This window comes from Perca fluviatilis, chromosome 5, assembly GCF_010015445.1.
Source record: "Perca fluviatilis chromosome 5, GENO_Pfluv_1.0, whole genome shotgun sequence".
Taxonomy (NCBI): Eukaryota; Metazoa; Chordata; class Actinopteri; order Perciformes; family Percidae; genus Perca; species Perca fluviatilis.
This window is the reverse complement of record NC_053116.1, coordinates 18966394-18985745: the sequence shown is the minus strand read 5'-3', so window position 1 is coordinate 18985745 and position 19352 is coordinate 18966394. Positions and strand designations below refer to the sequence as shown.

The following is a 19352-nucleotide window of genomic DNA, read 5'->3' as shown; positions in this document are numbered from 1 at the left end:
CTGGACAGCACATTGACCAGTCTTAAGCAAATTTAGAGGCACCAGCCAGCTCTAGTTAGTTGCATTGACTGCCTCTCCATCAGACTCGTTCATAGATCACTACAGTCGATGCTGCCGCTGTGCCGGACGCTGATGAGAAGAGCCATGTTGGCCATGTTCGTAATCAATAAGTCAGGCAGCGTAAAACTATGTGTGATAAGCTCGGCCTGAGCGAGCCAGTTATCTTGGCCAGAGATAAACAATCTGACAGAGACATCTTTGATTCAAGCAGCAAATTAGGGTCTTCCCTGCCATTATACGACTTAGGGGCTGCGAAAGCAGTACATAATATCGCCGATGAGAGCGAAAAATCTACCAGTCATTCCATTAGAATGCTGGGTCAGAACTGGTTGTTTACTAATGCGCCATGATAACACTAATTGAGTGCCAAATTTCTAGGTACAGTAGTAAGCGGATAGGCACAAGAAGACTGTCACTCACTGTAAGTACTGTACCTGTTATATATGTAAATTTTCTATGCACTGTGAATCAGTAACATGTTTGTTCAGTAGCCCGTTTACCATAGGCACCGCTGTTATCATCAGCGGAAAATAAATCAATAACACAACAATAGCAGTTAGTAACATACTCAAGACATTATGTTTTGAACATACCTGATGCACCTATTCCCCCAAACCCCAATGACTGCACAGCACCTAAGCCCTCTAACAACCCAGGAAAAAACCTGAAATTGTGTGTTTCAACTCCTGCTCTCCCCTGAATTCATTTTCAGTGATGGAGTGAGATCGACCCTTGTTGGGTATTCTGTTGTGTGAAGTGAAACAGATGTTTACTATATTTTTAACTTGGTGTGTGTAAAGCTGTATAGCACCAAAAAGAAAAGTGGCTCTGAAGTTGCGTTTCTCAGAAACTGGTTGAGTATAAATTACACTAAAACCAGATGGGCAGAGTGCAAACCGTGCTGGCCCTGCTACCACAAATGAGTTTTGCTACCACTAATGGGTAATGTTGCTCCGCTCTAATGTAACCTGTCGCTGATGTTAATGTAACCCTTTTAACCGCAGTGACATGTCACTCTGTATGCTGCTAGGCGTTGCAGCACTCCCGAGGTCCCTATGACAACAGGCAACATCAAAGAACTGAGAATAAGAGCCGACTTTGGTGTTGAAATGGAGGACGGATGAGAAATTAATCTATTTTTTGGGTGAGGCTCACCGAAAATATCTAAAAGAAGATATTACCGAGACATATAGACAGGGAAAAAGACACACAAGCAGGCCCTCATGTGCGCAATTTATTAAATTTCCCTTATTCTCACACCATTTAGGATTACAGTAGATTGTATGGATCTGTTTTAATTGATTGGATAGGAAACAATTAAATCAGCAAAGTCCACAAGCTACAGCATGTGTAGCATGTAAAATTGCTTCACCTGTGGAGGCACATGGGAGCTCAGGCAGGAACGGTGAACCTGAGCTTAATTAATTTCCATCTCCCTTTGGGAAAAAGTTCAATACTTTAGTCAAGTCAATCATTATAGACTTTCTGCATCGCTAGGGCCTTTTGAGAGGCCTTTTTCTTATATTGTGTTTGGTGGCACATTTGGTTCCTTATTAATGTACTGAATTTGAACTGGGCTGCGGAAATCTGGCAGTAGCTCATTGGTGGAGACCTGAACCAGAACCACAATAATTGTATCACCGTTGAGTTTTATGTTAATGTATTACATTCACATGCAGTGCAAGAAATGTAAAATAGCAACACAAAGGGACAGTAACTAAATGTGGAGACTGCCGGGCCAGCACACACACAAAAGCACACAAACATGCATGTGCTCACTCTGTTTCACAAAAACGCACACAAACCTAAACAACACGAACACGCATGTTCATCCTCTACGACAGGAGGAAATGGTCTGGCAAAGTTAAACAAATGTAATCACTGTGACCTGAATGGGAGGCAGAGTAGATCTGACGTCCTGAAATGCGCTTCACCATTCTCTCTCCCTTTTTCTATTAATTTATCTCTCGTCCCTCTGTCTCATTTGATGTCTTTCTCTGCTGGGGTCACCGTCAAATCCCACAGCTTTTGTTTCCTCCTCACTACAGTCTCTTTTTCCACATTTGCATTTCCCTCTCTACGCCTTCCTTTAAAGTATTTTTTTTTCTCTCTCTTCTGTGTCTGTTTCTTCTTCTCTTTGATCCCTGTGGAAAGCTGTGCTGGGACCAGCCAGCTGGTTGCCTTGCTGTTACGGGCTCACTGCAGCATTTAGATGACCCCTGAACTCTCAGGCTCTGACCTTTCTCTTTTTTTCTTCTTTCACTTCCAGCCTTATCTCTCCACACAGCCTCGCTTCTTTTAATCTCTGAACATCAGTTCCAGCAGGGGCCAAGCACAGGGAGGACATGGAAGGTTGGGCGTGAACTTGGAATGTGTGTTAAACAAAAAAAAATCTAAAAGAAACAGATATGATGGATCAAAGAAGCACATAATATAATTCTCACACTTTATAATGCTTGTGTATTCCGTTTTAGACTTTGTTTAGATAATGTGGACCTACCGACACAATCTCATTTAAAAGTTTGTTTCTAACAGAGTCCTGCACTTATAGTAGACTTGAGATAGATAAAACACCACAGCTATCACTGAAGTTTAAATTAAAATACAGTAGGGAAAAGTAGCCAGACTAACATAGAATGCAATAAAATACAATATGTTTGTAAAAAGTCATGAAGTGGCTTGAGTTGGCCTAGGTGAATAGAGAGACAGGGAGAAGACTTTCTCTTCTTAGTGGAGCACAACCTATACTTTTTAGGCCCATTCCAATATAGATATTTCAAAGTAAATTAATAAAGATATATCAGCTGATACTTGACATTTTTTAACTAGTATTATTTGTACAAATAATTAAACAGCTTTTGGGGAAGATCCCTTATATCTGAGTTATTTAAGTGTTGTTGATGAAAAGATACTGTATGTACTGAGGTATGATATTTTACAGGTGAACAATAAACTTTATTATCAAAAATGAAAGAAATGGCTGGAAATAATACAAAATAAGTAACCATAACTAAATTTAATCAAGAACAGTAAGGGTGAAATTTAGAAACAAGAGTCTACAGCTATGCTAGCGGCTCTGTGAGGCTGCACTTTGAGCTAAATGCTTATATATTGCATTTGCTAATTAGCACTTTACATAAAGTACACCTGAGGCTGATGGGGATGTTATTAGTTTTGCAGGTAACTGGTCATAAACCAAAGTACTGGACAAATGGAAATTTTAACCTGATTATGGCGCTAGATGAAAAGTGAAGTGTTCACCAGTGTTAATACAACTCATCCTGAGGGGGACATAAGTGTGTGCACCTAATTTCACTCCATCCAATAGTCGTGGTGGTGCTAGAGTAAAATTCAGGGGATCACCAAGTCAGTAGGATTCATTCTCTGGGGACCATGAATGTCTATAGAATTCCACGGCAGTCCATCCAATAGTTGAGATATTTCAGTCTGAAACAAAGTGGTGGACCAACTAACAGACAGACTGATATTGCAATCCTTTGAGCCATGGCATCAGCATGACTGAAACATGTGGCCTGTAAAATATGTGCAATATGTACTGTAATTTCATTTTTGTTGCAATTCGATAATCTAGCATCCAATATATTGTTAAGACTTTGGACATTATGTGGTCTCATTCCTTTTTGACCTCTCCCAACCTTTCTCCTTACACTGCTGACTGTAGTGTCACACACTATTAGAGACATATAGTACTGGAGTTGCAGGTTGTAGCTGCCTTGCCCACTTAATTTGATTCCTAGGTGAAACATCTACATTGTTGTTGTCTTGCATCCAACAAAAAAGAGCAATCTCAGAATTCAAACATTTCTCCAGAGATTTGTGTTTCAAACTGAGTGCAGTTAGTTCTCATTAGCAGTTTAATTGAACCACACTCTCCTCCTCTCTTCTGCCACACCGACACACTCACTCAAAGTACCCATCTCACAGAAATAGATGGATTCCTGTTCCAATTACCAGCAGCTATTACTGGTTTTATCCATACATCCACTTGTATCAGCCCTCCATGGCTTGAAAGTATTTCAGCACTTGTAGAGATATGTCTATTCTCAGACGTGTGTACATAACCACGCTCATACACGTAATTTTTTTTACCACATGCACACAGGCAGATGCACAAATGTGTTAATGGAACAACTATTTCTGTGAATTAGGCAGTATGCAGGCAGTCAGTAGTGCAAGCTTTGGGGACTCCTATCTCAGATGTAATTCATATTTAAATGTTGTTATGCTCCTTCTCTTCTGGTAATTGTGTTTGCACTTCCTGGTTACTCTTGGAAGTGGATTCACTGAAGCGTTCTGTTGATAGCAGTCTGGTAATCGCTAATTACAGAGGTGCATACACATACACGGCCGCACACACTCCTTCTCACACTCATGCTCACACACAAATGAGTAGAGCTTGAGTCCCTGGCTATTATTCACTGACATCCTGGCAAATACATTTACTCACACTGCTTAATGGGACTCTTCTGGAAAACAGCATCTGTAGCATCACATGTAGGTTTCTTAAAAGATGTTTAGTAGCTTGGATTAGGGCTTTTCCACTCACTGCAATGAGTTGCTGGAGCACGGGAAGCTAAACTTGAGCAATGGGGCGTGATGGAGCACCAGTGGGGCAAGGAAGTGATAACCACTAGTTGCTGAGTATTACTTTTTAAACCTTAACTCTGAGTAAACACAACACAGATTTATATTTATTTTCTTTATTTACTTGATGAATGTAAGTCTTATATTCACTCTCACTTTAGGGGCCCTATCTTGCACTCAGCGCAATTGCCTTTGTACACCGACGCATGTATCATTCCTATTTTGCACCCGACGCACAGCGGACTTTTCCCTCCACAGACGCACGTCGGTAAATTAGGGAATGTATTTGCGCTCCAGGGGGCGGTTCAGCGAAAAGAGGAGGCGTGTTCCGGCGCAAACGTTATGTGGTCCTATTTTGCAGTTTCAGAAAACAATTCCGCCACTGACCAGGAAAAACCTGGTCTAAAGTCAGTGGCGCTAGTCTAAAGTCAGTAGCGCGTTATTCAGATGCTATTTTAGGGGCGCATGCTTGGCCATAATGTAGTGTGTGCACAACGCGCATACACTTCTCTCATCTACAGCAGTTCCCATTTTTGAAAACCATACATAATTACAAAGAAAAATATTACTGAAAATGCGTTTCATGTGTTTGGATAGATCAGGAGGCATTTTACAGTACAATCCTCAAAAAGTCGCAGCATTCTTTGTGGCTTGTTGTGTTTTACACATTTCCATGAATCATGGATGTGTTGATGACATAAATGAGGAAATATTATAGGACTTAAGGAGACGTGATGTTGAACTACGGTGGGATTGGACAGTCCGGCGGAATCTGGTCCGGGAGTAATTTGCGATGCGGTCCTGGTGGAGCGGGTGGACGGAGATGGAGTGGGGGGAGGAGGAAGGGGCACAACAGGTGCAGGTGGTGCATTTGGAGGCCCACGTTCCATGGCTGCAGAATCCTCTCCAGACTTGAGGAGATGCGCCCGAGAGGCCGCAGCAACATCGCCACCCGGCTAAGACGGGAATTTATTACTTGCCACATCCAGGACAGCTCCCACTGGCGTGCGCCAGGCAAATCCGCCATCATAATAGCAGTCCGCCATGGAACAAGCGCGCCTGCTCTTAAAGGGAATGAGAGATGACACTCTGATTGGTTATTTTCACGTTACGCCCAAACCACACCTAGCTACTTCAGACCAACCCATTTAAGATTTGCGTCGGGCGCAAGAGTCATTTATCCCGCCGGTATAATAGCAACAGCCCCGAGATCCGCCTAACAAAGCTATTTTCTTGTTTCTATGATTTTCTTTAAAATAGGGCCCTTAGGTTTTTTTTGTTACAAATATGTTGCTTTTTTGCATCTACACTATATACACAACTATATCGAGGCGCTCGTCAACCAGCAACTGTCTGCTGGTTGTTGCTGGGCAGGTAGGGGTTTGATGAGAGCGGTGAGTGGACGAAAAACCACTAAGGCTGTGGTGCGTTAAATCTAAACTTTCAGCCGGAAAACACTGACACGCTCTGTAGTGCTGAGGGTTGATAATTCTCTGTGGGTTCATCTCTACCAGCGTCCTCTTTATACAAGTAGTGAGGTGAGCCATTGTTGATATAAAAGATGATTATAACCCCTTTTAATATCCCTCATTTGAACAATAGTTGTTTTTTGTTTTCGGTATACAACAGACACATCAAAATAAGTTAAATTAGCTACTCTAACCTCAGACCTTACATAATGAATACGTTCCTTTTTATGTGTTATTGTTTTGGGGGAAATACTATCTATTCTCATTAGCAATAAGCATATTAAGCATTGGCTTTAGCATAGTGATCATTTTTCTTTCAAGTTGTGCTACTTCTAACAATTGTGAGAAGCCTAGTAATGACCAAAGCCCATAGTGCAATATTAATTTACTGTAACACAGTGATGGTGATGCAACACCAAATGATGCCGTACAGTTACTTAAAAACAATGCAGAGCCTCTGGCCAATCAAAATCAAGTATTCTCCTTGGCCGTGGTAAGTCAAACTATAAAGTATACAAAGCTGTGAAAAGTCAATGTTGATGAAACTCTGCAAAGTGTCAAAGTTAGTCCAATTCCAAGTCATAATGTAGCAAACTGGATGTGTGTTACAGAGAAATGGTAGCAGTCCCTCAGTGTGATTCCCAGTAAGATTGGTTGTCAAGTGAGTGATGGTAATGACCTTTATTCTGTGTGCAGTGCAGTATGAGAGTAATGCCCTTCACTTTATTAAGTTATCTGTGTTTCTTTCTCCTATTCCCCTCTCATCACTTGAAAAATGTAAATGAGAAAATAGCCTATATGTCTCTTGGTGCACCCTGGAAGAAACTGGATTTTTGCTATAGTCTTGCAGTTGTGGTTGCTTTTGTGTGTGGATGAAAAAGGAAACACTGAATAATGTAGCATGTGTGTGAAGAGATTATTGTAGATTGATTATCCTGATATACAAGGGCAATCTAGCTAGCAGCTATGTACAGCGTGCTAACCTCGACAACCCAGCTGTATTCTAACGTCCTTACTAGCTAGGCTACTTACATGCTTGGGTCTCTGGGATTGACAGCGTTATGTTTAGAACATAGACATCAGTTTTAGAAAATGTGTGCAGAGGTGTTCGTGATACTAATCTCTCATGAACTCTGCAGAATTTGGCCAGCCATCTTCTCTGTGTGGAAAAGCCAACAACAATACTTCCTCCCCACATGATCATGTTTTGATTGAGAGTGATAGAGACAGAGAGACAGAGAAAGAGAGGCAAGAGAGGAGCTGAAGCGAATCAATGTAGTGCCATTTGAAATGGGAAAAGAAAAATAGAAAATCAATATGTTGTAGTCAATGTTGTAATGTGCCGGGCCACCACAAATAAATAAATGTTTCGGAAACACTGCAATGCAGATTTTGCAATTGCAAAGTTGTTATCTCCCACTTGTGAAATGCCGAAATTATGTGATGGAATTGGAACTTAAATACAGCACTTTTATATTGCTGTTACATTCACATATTAAATGCAAGTCCTTAGCATTACAGCAATACAATGGTTCATTTCAGTCTTACAAAATCGCCGAAGCTCTAATTGACCAAGCTTAGTATAACATGGAGGTGAATGATGGTAAATGGCTGCTGGCAGTAACATTTTGCTGTGATTTTCACATTTTTTACATTTTCCCTTGGCATTTTTCTCACCTTTTACAAATACCTAGGTTTATATTGTAGATCTGTATACTAAACTGTTGGCAATGGCCTTGTTTGGAACCAACGAGGCCATTGCCGCAATTAACATGCCAGTCAAAGAGCCTCTGTGTTATTCACACAGAGGCTGCATACTGTGAATACCTCATGGTATTCTTGCTGTGAAAACCCCATGCATATTTTTTATTCTATATATACAGTATATATATACAGTATATATATATATATATATATATATATATACTGTATATATACACACATACAGTACAGGCCAAAAGTTTGGACACACCTTCTCATTCAATGCCGTTTTCTTTATTTTCATGACTATTTACATTGTAGATTCTCACTGAAGGCATCAAATATCTGAAAACATGTCTTATATTTTAGATTCCTCAAAGTAGCCACCCTTTGCTTTTTTGATAACGCTGCAAACCCTTGGTGTTCTCTCAATGAGCTTTATGAGGTAGTCACCTGAAATGGTTTTCACTTCAACGGTGTGCCTTGTCAGGGTTAATTAGTGGAATTTTTCCCTTATTAATGGAGTTGGGACCATCAGTTGTGTTGTGCAGAAGTCAGGTTGACACACAGCCGACAGCCCTATTGGACAACTGTTAGAATTCATATTATGGCAAGAACCAATCAGCTAAGTAGAGAGAAACGAGTGGCAATCATTACTTTAAGAAATGAAGGTCAGTCATTCCGGAAAATTGCGAAAACTTTGAATGTGTCCCCAAGTGCAGTCGCAAAAAACCATCAAGCGCTACAACGAAACTGGCTCACATGAGGACCACCCCAGGAAAGGAAGACCAAGAGTCACCTCTGCTGCTGAGGATAAGTTCATCCGAGTCACCAGCCTCAGAAATCGCAAGTTAACAGCAGCTCAGATTAGAGACCAGATGAATGCCACACAGAGTTCTAGTAGCAGACACATCTCTAGAACAACTGTTAAGAGGAGACTGTGGGAATCAGGCCTTCTTGGTCAAATAGCTGCTAGGAAACCACTGCTAAGGAGAGGCAACAAGCAGAAGAGATTTGTTTGGGCCAAGAAACAAGGAATGGACATTAGACCAGTGAAAATCTGTGCTTTGGTCTGATGAGTCCAAATTTGAGATCTTTGGTTCGAACCACCGTGTCTTTGTGTGACGCAGAAAAGGTGAACGGATGGATTCTACATGCCTGGTGAAGCATGGAGGAGGAGGTGTGATAGTGTGGGGGTGCTTTGCTGGTGACACTGTTGGGGATTTATTTAAAATTGAAGGCATACTGAACCAGCATGGCTACCACAGCATCCTGCAGCGACATGCCATCCCATCCGGTTTGCGTTTAGTTGGACCATCATTTTTTCAAAAGGACAATGACCCCAAACACACCTCTAGGCTGTGTAAGGGCTATTTGACCAAGAAGGAGAGTGATGGAGTGCTGCGCCAGATGACCTGGCCTCCACAGTCACCGGACTTGAACCCAATCGAGATGGTTTGGGGTGAGCTGGACCGCAGAGTGAAGGCAAAAGGGCAAACAAGTACTAAGCATCTCTGGGAACTCCTTCAAGACTGTTGGAAAACCATTTCAGGTGACTACCTCTTGAAGCTCATCAAGAGAATGCCAAGAGTGTGCAAAGCAGTAATCAGCTCAAAGGGTGGCTACTTTGAAGAAACTAGAATATAAGACATGTTTTCAGTTATTTCACATTTTTTTGTTAAGTACATAATTCCACATGTGTTCATTCATAGTTTTGATGCCTTCAGTGAGAATCTACAATGTAAATAGTCATGAAAATAAAGGAAACGCATTGAATGAGAAGGTGTGTCGAAACTTTTGGCCTGTACTGTATATATATGTGTGTATGTATGTTTGTGGCCCTTCAAATAAAGTGCTGACCTGGTCCATCTTTGACATTGAAAAACAAGATATGATTAAAGGCTGTCATATGCAGCAAGCATCGTGTCTGTACGCCTGAAAAAGAAAGGCTGACTTTATTTGAGGGGTCACAGAGATGAGTGCTGCATATCTTTCTCAACTGCTCTCTTACATTGTCTTGTGCTCTAGCCTCTTCTTTACTATCTGTCTACCTGAATGTATCTCTACCTGTTGTTCCTCCACCTCCTTATTTCTTGATTTCCTGCAGTGACATTTGTGGCGGTGATTATAGATGGTTGCCCCATACCTGAAGAGCCATGTGTCATGCAAGTTACTTCCATCACATTGACTGGCCATGAAATGTCAGATGAGACTACAGATGGAGGGATGGTTGAGGGTTAAAGGCCTGGAGAGGCAATCTTTCACTCTGCTGAAGCTAAAGGAGCTAAGCTTTATTGGCCTGTGACAGGTTTCCCAATAAAAATGGAAGTCTACTACCACTTATGGCTATTTTTATGAGGCATCATCATTTATGGCCACTGTAACACATGCATTTTTCACAGTGGAGCTCAGCTATAAATAGGAATTGATCAATATGCTGAAATAACTTTTTGCTTTCTATGTTCATAATCAGTGCAGCCGTATTTTATGTTCACTGCATTATGATCATACTGAATGTCATAATCTGGAGCAGAATTCACATATTCTTCTTGGTTTTATGGTTGAGTGATAATTAATTATTATATCAGTCATCATAATGATATAATTAGTAAAGTTATGTTTTCTGAATTAGCAATTAAAAATCAAAACTAATGAAAATAATTGTTGCAGTTGTTTTTCACATCATCCTGATGTAATGTATAACAATAGAACACAGTTGAAGAAATAATTAGTTTGACCATTTTCTATTTGATTTTGCATACATTTGCCATAACCTGATAGTATATTGATATTTCAACTTTATCGCCCAGCCTGAGATTTGCTGCCTTGTTTGAATTGAAAGCCTCTGGAAACTTCATATATTACATATTTCTCTATAACCCTGAATAAGCAATATCAAAGTAAAAAAACAGCAGGTGTAATTTATTAAGAATTTAACGTTTAAAAACAGCTCATAGAAAAAGTTGTTTTTAGGCTTTAACTATGGATGAAAGATTGTATTATGACCACTCATTTTTGTGTGTGTGTGTGTGTGTGTGTGTGTGTGTGTGTGTGTGTGTGTGTGTGTGTGTGTGTGTGTGTGTGTGTGTGTGTGTGTGTGTGTGTGTGTGTGTGTGTGTGTGTGTGTGAGAGAGAGAGCAGGCGCTATATTGTAGATCAAAACTATAGTAGCTGTCCATGGTGCTGAAGGGTCCCAGCTTCCTCAGCAAATCTGCTGTAAACTGCAGACCCTGATGACATAATGTAATCCAGGATTAAAATAGCCAAACTCCCTATTCAAAATGGTTTAAAATTAGCAAATGATCCCTAAATATCTGGCAGACTGAACCATTCTAAGATACTTGGTCAAATCTCAGTTGATAATGATTGGTAATGCCTGAAGTTATGTTTACAAGACAAAATAAACAAATGAAGTATGCCAGTGAAAGAATACTAAACTGTTCACTTTTCTCACTGTGTAACCCTGTATCTTCAGCATTATTTGACCACATAGCCCATACCGGATGTGCTGATCTGTTATGCGAATGTGAAAAAAATCTGCTTTTCTTAAGTCTTATGCATTTATATTAGTATTTTAAATCTACCAGATCATTTAAGCTCTTATTTTAGTATCATGATCCACATCAGTATCACTGCCTGTGATTTTGCTTAACCCATACATTTTTAGTTATGATCATTTTTTCAGTTTTCCTTCATATTTAGTTTTTTTTATTTAATTTTTATATGTATTGTATGTTTAATCTCTCTAATAGGAGCCACTTGCTCAACATATACATTCTTTTCTTTTTTTTTAAATCTTTTTTTTTTATCCATGTCTTGCTGTGAATGTATGTATTGACACTGACTTGCACACACAGACACACACAGATGCAAACTAAACATACCTTACACATACAGTAGAAACACAAACCCACTCACTAACAGTGAATGCACTGCCTTATCAAGTAGGTGATTTCAGTCCTCTGGGTGGTCAATCCACAGCAAGGGATTGTGGTCCAAGCAGAATCACTTAGGCTGTATCTGAAGGGAACTGAGAAAATTTGCAGAGGAAAATTGCAGAGGAATCACATGGGAGTTGGTCTGTAAATGGAAACCCAACACTTCACATCTCTCTCTCTTTTTTTCTCTCTCTCTCTCTCTCTCTCTCTCTCTCTCTCTCTCGAATAGAAGCTTCTTTTCATCCTGAATATATAAATGGCATTATGACCTTGCAGCACATACATAAAAGCGGTTTATGATCCACAAAGTGAAACCAAATTCCAGCAATAAATGTTTACTTTATGACTCAGCTCAGTCAGTCAGTTAATCTCAAGCTTATTGTGCAGCTGTTTTTTTAGTATACCCATAAAAAAAAAATGACTGTAAGAATCGTAGATTTTACAAAGCATGTATTCATATAATTTGTATACACAATGTTTGTTTATGCTGTCTCTTGATTATGGCCACTTTCATACTTGTGTTGTATTGTACTTGTATGCGGGCTGGGTTCATCAGCAGGTATTTAAGGGGATGAACTGTGCCTTCCTGACTTCACATGACATGACCCGCCATCACCACAAATCCGTGTCTGTCAGCCCTTAGACCATCCCTGATAAACCCATCCATCACACATACCTTCACAAGAGCACTTAGTCCCACTCAATAACTTCCCATCTCTCCTTCCTAGGCTTTCTTAATGTAACCCGCAGAGACCTGTCCCTCTAACAATGGGATGTGACAACCCTGACCGAGGCCTGACCTGCCCATCTGAACTGGGTTTTTAGCTTATGTGTTAGTTTGGATCTGTGCTCACACTCTGTATTTTTTTGTATGCGAGGGTGCACATATAATATACAGCAAATGTATAGTTGTGTGTGTTTGTGCAAATGTGTATGAGAGAAGGCAAGAAGGCTGATGGAGAGAACAAACCTCCAGGGTGCACTGCATCTACTGGAAAAATATCTCTCCCTCCAGTATACTTCCTTTCACTGCATATCAATCTTCTTCTTTTTACCTCCATCCCCACATTCAATGAAGTATTGCAGAGAGAGAAACATCCCCAGCATTCATACACCTTTCTTATCACGTGCACACCCTCACACCACTTATTACAGCTTTCTTTTTTCTTTAATGTGTGCAAGCCCAGCTTTATGTCTGTGCCATGTATAATGGCTCAGAGATGGTATCATCAGAGACAGGCCAGCTTGACTAAATGGGAGCGGCAAATCTGATAGGATCACATTAAAGAAGGCTTGCAGATGAATATGATTAGCTTTTTATTCCTCCTAATGGAAACATCTTCTGAAGAGACGAGGAGAATAAAATGTTTTGTAGTGATAGGGCCTTTGTACCACTGATGGGATTGTTATTGCCTAATTTGGGTAGAAAGTCCATTAAAGTTCTTGGAAGGGACGATGAATGTTCTCTGTAAGTATACTCTTAGTTATGGCTGTGGACCAGTGGTTCACTGTGTGTGGGCAGTGCTTTGCTTTGTTGATGCGAAAACCACCCTCCACTTAAATGACTTCATATTGAGCTTGTTTTGCCAAACTCTGTGACGTGGGTGTGGGTGTGCCTTCTGCACTTTTAATATCCTCAACAGATTGTGACAGAAATGCTTAATTAAATTATAAAACGACTATCATGAGCACAACTTCTTAAGCAGATTATTGTTCATTTATGGAGAGTGTCTAGGATACTGTTAGCCAAGTCCTCAAATAACAACCAGCCCTATTCTCTGTGATCCATCAAAGTGGATGAATTTGATGAGTGCTATTTAGAAAAATGTTTCTGGATATTTGCAAGACTTGAAAGAAGAATGGATATGTTTTTTCTAGCTGGATAATATGATTACTACACCAACGGCCTGTGTGAGCTGTGAAGCATGCTGCGCAAAAAGGACACAGAGTAACACAGCAGATACATTTATAAAGATGTGTTTTCAAATACTTTTTTCACAACACTCATTTTTTGTTCAGACTGGTGTAATTGTGTGCATGCATGTGTGTAAGAGTTGTTTTGCATATGCATGCATGCGTAGCAGTAACAGGTGGATTGAGTAGATGCCAAGTACATTACATATGCATCAGGGGACCAATGCTAAATGCTGTTATATCCTTGTGTTGTTAGTATCCATGTGAAAATGTATCCATCTGTCACGCAATAACCTACAGTGTTAATGAAGGATCAGTGGAACATTTTTTTCACATCCTCGCATTTTTCAGAAATAATATATTCAAAACTATGGGGAGATATGGTACATGTGGGTTTTCTGTTTTTTGTGTACATACACTCAGTTATCACAATCAGTTTTTGTTTAAACTGTTTTAAAGAAGTGTTGATTAAATGTTATATTCAATTTGGAGGATGTAGTTTGTGGTGCCGTTGGGTTGTATTGCATTATACTGAGAAGTGTTTCTAATATTTTGTCCAGCCTGTTTATATAAATGAGGGCACACTAAGTATTAGAAACAACTCTCATTATAACCCAATACAATTCAACAGCACAAACTGCAGCCTCCAAAATGATCATAAAGTTGAATCAGCATCCCTCTAAAGCTGTTTCAACACAAACTGAACATTATAACCTTACTGAAGGTCTGTAGTATCAGACTGCATTAGTTTTAGCAAGATGTACCTAAAATAATAATAATAATAATAATAATTTCGCAAGGGGAAATTACAAGGTTATTGTTATTACACACATTACACACAGATCCAAATTACACACACATGCTCAGTACCTATACATGCACTAATGGAGAGATGTCAGAGTGAGGGGACTGCCCATGGAAAGGCACCCCGAGCAGTTGGGGGTTCGTTGCCTTGCTCAAGAGCACCTTGGCAGTGCCCAGGAGGAGAACTGGCACCTCTCTAGCTAACAGCAACACTCCGGTTCCCAACCCAACTTCCTACTGACTGAGCTACTGCCTGACTGAGCTACTGCCACCTACTAAACTGGTAACTGAGTGTATGTCAGTGGTTGAAGAATTTTTTTGATCTTAAGTAAAATTACCAATACCACAGTGTAAAACATACTGTGTTACAAGTAAACATCCTGTATAAAAAATGTATTTCAGTAGAAGTGTCTACGTCTTATCAGCAAAAGCAGAACTATTCATTATGCAGGAAAAATGGGCTCCTCTGTCATTATTATAAATTATACTATTGGATTATTTTTACTGATGCATTGACATAAACAGGATTTTAATGTTGTAGCTGGCTGTAGTAGAGCTTTCAGCCATTTTACATGTTGTACTGTTGGGTAGTTTAATTTACTTTATGACAATGCATTGTATCTTGTATACTAAAAAAGCACAACATTTCCCCCCAAAATATAGTGGAGTACAAGTATAAATTGGCATAAAATGAAAATTGGGTATATGGACTTACCACTGATATGCAAGTGCCCACTTCCAGAGTGTAAACTTAAGCAGATGTTTTGTGTAAAGTATGTGTGTGATTCCATTAGTGCGTGACAGTAGCTTAATATCTCTGTAATTCCACCTATCCGTGGTTTATTCACACTACAGCTAGCTGACACACCATATCTCTTGATTTTCGCTGTTTCTGACACATCACATTGCTAAAGGGATGAGTGTGACTAGCTGGAGAAAAGACATATTCCCTGGCAACATTTTGTTGCTGTCTTTCTGGCTTTGCTTCTGCTGCGACTTTTCCTGTCAGCCTCTCAGCGCCAACCAAACTGCAAATTTGCACAAGATATGTTCACAGATGAGTGTGTCCATTAATCATTATCTTATTCGTACGTTTACCCAAGATAATCTGTAATATGCACACTGCAACACGTTGAGCATGTGTGCTTTGTAGTAATTGTACAGTTGGATTGGATTGGCAATAATAATTTACAGTTAAATCACAAGCTACACCATGATTCTGTTTTTCATATGATGGAATGAGTTTGATAAATACAAAGGGAAAGTTATCGTTTGCAATAAATGAGAAGGTAGTTCTTGAGGTTACATTAATACATTACATACTTTTAACTGACTAACAGGTTTATGGAACTCACTATAGGGGGAAACAATGATTTGTGTTCAAAATGCTACCCTATTGATGTAAAAAAATAAACCTCTTTCCAAAATCATTCTTTACCTAATTATATGAATGGCTGGATGTTTAAATGCTATTTGTTTCAGGTTTATTTGTAGTGGGACTTTTAGTCAGTTCTAATAAATTCAGTATAACTTCTTGTTTAGCTGGAAAAGGAGAACAAATTACCTGCACTTTTTACTCATGAATAAGAAAAGAAGACCATTAGAAATAAAGGTTGCTTTTCCAACTCAAGTTGTGCTCTTTTAGCTTTGAATTTCTTCTCCTTCCACTGTTAAATCCTGCAGTCTGGCTTCTTCCTTAGGAAAAAAGGAGGGGGTTTAATATAGTTATTGTAATTGTGTTATCTGTTGTTGAAGTCAAGATGAGATTGCTTTTGACTTGCAAATATTTCAGATTGAATTGGGCTAAATGACTTTTGGGAAATGTCCCTGGCATTCACCGTGTCCTCCTCTTTTTCTCTTCTCTAAAGGTTAATAGTATCTGCTCTTGGTGAATAAGTCTGTGGAATTTACTGTGCCATTCAGTGATAGAGGAGGTTTGGTGGGAGCCTCTCTCTTTCTCTCTCAGGGTGGAATAAAGTCAGCAGATCAAGCTTTATTCTGGCAGGGATGGACACATGCAGCATGAAGAAGTCCAAAAAGAAAGATGAAAGCCTTATGAAAGAGAAATGAATGGGCACCTTGTTGAACTCACTTATAGTGTGTCATATTGTGATGTGGAAGACCTCCTGTCGGCTGTATGTTACTTGAAGGGTGAGCTACACCCGACAGATTGGATTAAATGCATAAAAAGACGTTTCACTAAATGTATTCTCTCTTTCTCCCTTCACCTTCCGCAGATACGGAGACATGGTTCCTAAAACGATTGCAGGGAAGATCTTTGGCTCAATCTGCTCTCTGAGTGGGGTGCTGGTAATTGCTCTGCCTGTCCCTGTCATCGTGTCCAACTTTAGCCGCATCTATCACCAGAACCAGAGAGCAGACAAGCGGCGGGCGCAGAAGGTACAGGTGAATACAGTCTTATTTCCCTTCAACTGGGCCCCAGAGGGTTGGACCTCCAGACACACATACCTCATTGGGGGAGCTTTGACTTCTCTCTTCCCCACATGGTTCAAGTCTTCCCTGAGACTTATGATGACATGTGTATAATGCACATTGACTTACATCACGAGCAGTAGTTGTGTGATGCATATTCAGTGAGTATCACCATACTTTAACAAACCTTCTCCCTTGACATGCATACCTAAACCGTGACCTTTCTATTTTTCCATAGCTCTGCATAAATAGATCACTTTTGGAGGATTTTTTTAGAGCCAGACAAGACTGAAAATGTAATCATTTTCAAGGTTAACCTAGGGTAGCTCAATTCCGGGTCTCAATGGGATCAAGAGGCAGCCAATCTACATTAACTGCTTCTTGTAATTTACATACATATATATGTGCATATACATTACATGATATTAAACTTCAGATAAATTTCCTGTTTACAGAATTTGTTAATATAAGGAATGTTGGTTGCACTTTCTAATCAGGGTTTGTCAGTTATACCCAATGGCTTTCTCGGTGGTTAAGTCAGTTAAATCAGTTAATCAGGTAACATTAATTAATGCTTTTTAGATCAGTTATAAATCCGTAACATGAACAATGTTTAGGTGACCAGGTTGTTAAACAATTCCTCTGGCAGTGGTGGAATGTAAGTACATTTATTTAAGTACTGTACTTAAGTTCAAATTTGAGGTACTTGTACTTTACCTGATTATTTTCTTTCCATGCCACTGTCTACTTCTACTCCACTACATTTCAAAGAAATATTGTACTTTTTACTCCTCTACATTAATCTGAAAAAATAAATATCATATTCTCATGACCAGACCAAAGTATCCCTTTAACTCCACAACCTAAAAGTTATCATCCAGAAGCCCAAGCCTAAATCCTAAAATAGCCTGTCAAAGAAGTGAATATCAGCAATTTCACATTATTTTCTCTGTTGGTCTGTCCTTGTGAGGAGATTTTATCCTTGTAAGAATAGCGATAAAAACACACGCAGGCACAAATTTATGAATGGATTATGTAAACTTGTTTTCAAACTGTGAAAGATCCTATCTTCCTTTGGGTAAATAGCCCAGCCTTTAGACCTTTAAAGAATCATGTTGTGGTGTGTCCATGAGCCAAACTGGGTAGCAGCATCAGCTGGCACACATACAAAACTGGGCTGGTAATCAAGCCTGAGGGCAAGCCTGACAGTTTGTGTTCTCTTGAGATAGATAGTAGTGCGTTTGTTTGGAGCTGGCAGACATGCACACACTGACACATATTTTCAGTCCATTCCTCTCTCTCATCACTCTCATTCACACCTCTCCTAGCAAGCCTTTTTTTCACTCCCTTTGCTTATTTCTTCTCTGTTCATTTCTGCTCCTCTGCCTCCATACATTCCCGCTTTCCCTCTCTCTCTCTCTCTCACCCTCACTGTGATTACTGCCATCTATCTTGGCACATGCTCTGTGGTTGTAGTTTAAATCTGTTTATAGTCCTGCAGTTCGACCGTGGCCTGACCGCTGCCCAGTCTTAACTAACCTTAACCTTGTCTTCCAAGCAAGACTCCAGTGTAACACAGCCAAATGTGGAGGATGAAAAGACACAGACGGGACAGAATACGAGTTGGAAGGTTTGGAAAATTATCTAGATTAAAAAAACTGATTGGAGCCGATGAGATGTATAGTATTGACGCAGAAAAGAGAGAGAGGAGAGGAGGGGTGAGGAGGAAGGCCAGAGGGAAGGAGGGAGCAGGAGAGGCAGGGGAGAGTAGAAAGGGGGAGAGCTGGAGGCGATGTGTGTCCTAATGTGTTCTTTCCTGAAATAGCTATTACCCAGATGAGGGACTGGTTGGAAGGAAGGTGTGCGTCTGACTGTGTCTGCTTGTGTATGTATGTGCATTTGTTTAAATGCCTGAATCCACGTCTGTGTGTGTGCGTCCAACATACCTCCGGTCAGTTTGGACCTGACCTTGGTCTGTCCCACCTCCCTGAGTGTTCTCCACTGACCCACAGTGTGGTGCAGTGTCCCAAACACAGCTACATACCAGACACCTACACTTCCAGAAGTACCTACAAACTGACCAGTGTAGCATGACGGTACTGTCGTCATTAACCAGTACTAAATGACTCCCTTAGGCACTTGAATGCCTCCCTGGTTGCCTGCAGTGAGGTCATCGATTTGCTCAAGCACCCATACATCCAACATAACAGCATGACTCAAATGTCTTATCATTGCCTTCATAATATTCCACGTGGATGCCTTGATCCTTTAGAGCGTTATTACAAATCAAGGTCTGAGGTGCCAGGTATGATAATAGGTTTGCAAGTTAGATATTTTAGAGCATTTCGGAGATGCAATCGTTGTACCATCTCTCTCTTTTATTAGACCGCAGGATTAGGTGTTGCTTAGCATTTAAGCTTGTGTGCTT

General features: G+C 40.1%; 1 protein-coding gene across 4 annotated transcripts in view; it reads left to right on the top strand.

Annotated features, from left to right (window-relative positions):
* The window catches only part of kcnd3 (potassium voltage-gated channel, Shal-related subfamily, member 3), a 131814-nt gene that overhangs the window by 92036 nt on the left and 20426 nt on the right, over window positions 1-19352 (top strand). For all 4 annotated transcript variants that reach the window (XM_039800735.1, XM_039800736.1, XM_039800733.1 and 1 more), the window contains one exon: window positions 16729-16897. In XM_039800735.1, coding sequence (XP_039656669.1) covers window positions 16729-16897 — 169 coding nt within the window. The remainder of the gene's footprint in view (window positions 1-16728; window positions 16898-19352) is intronic.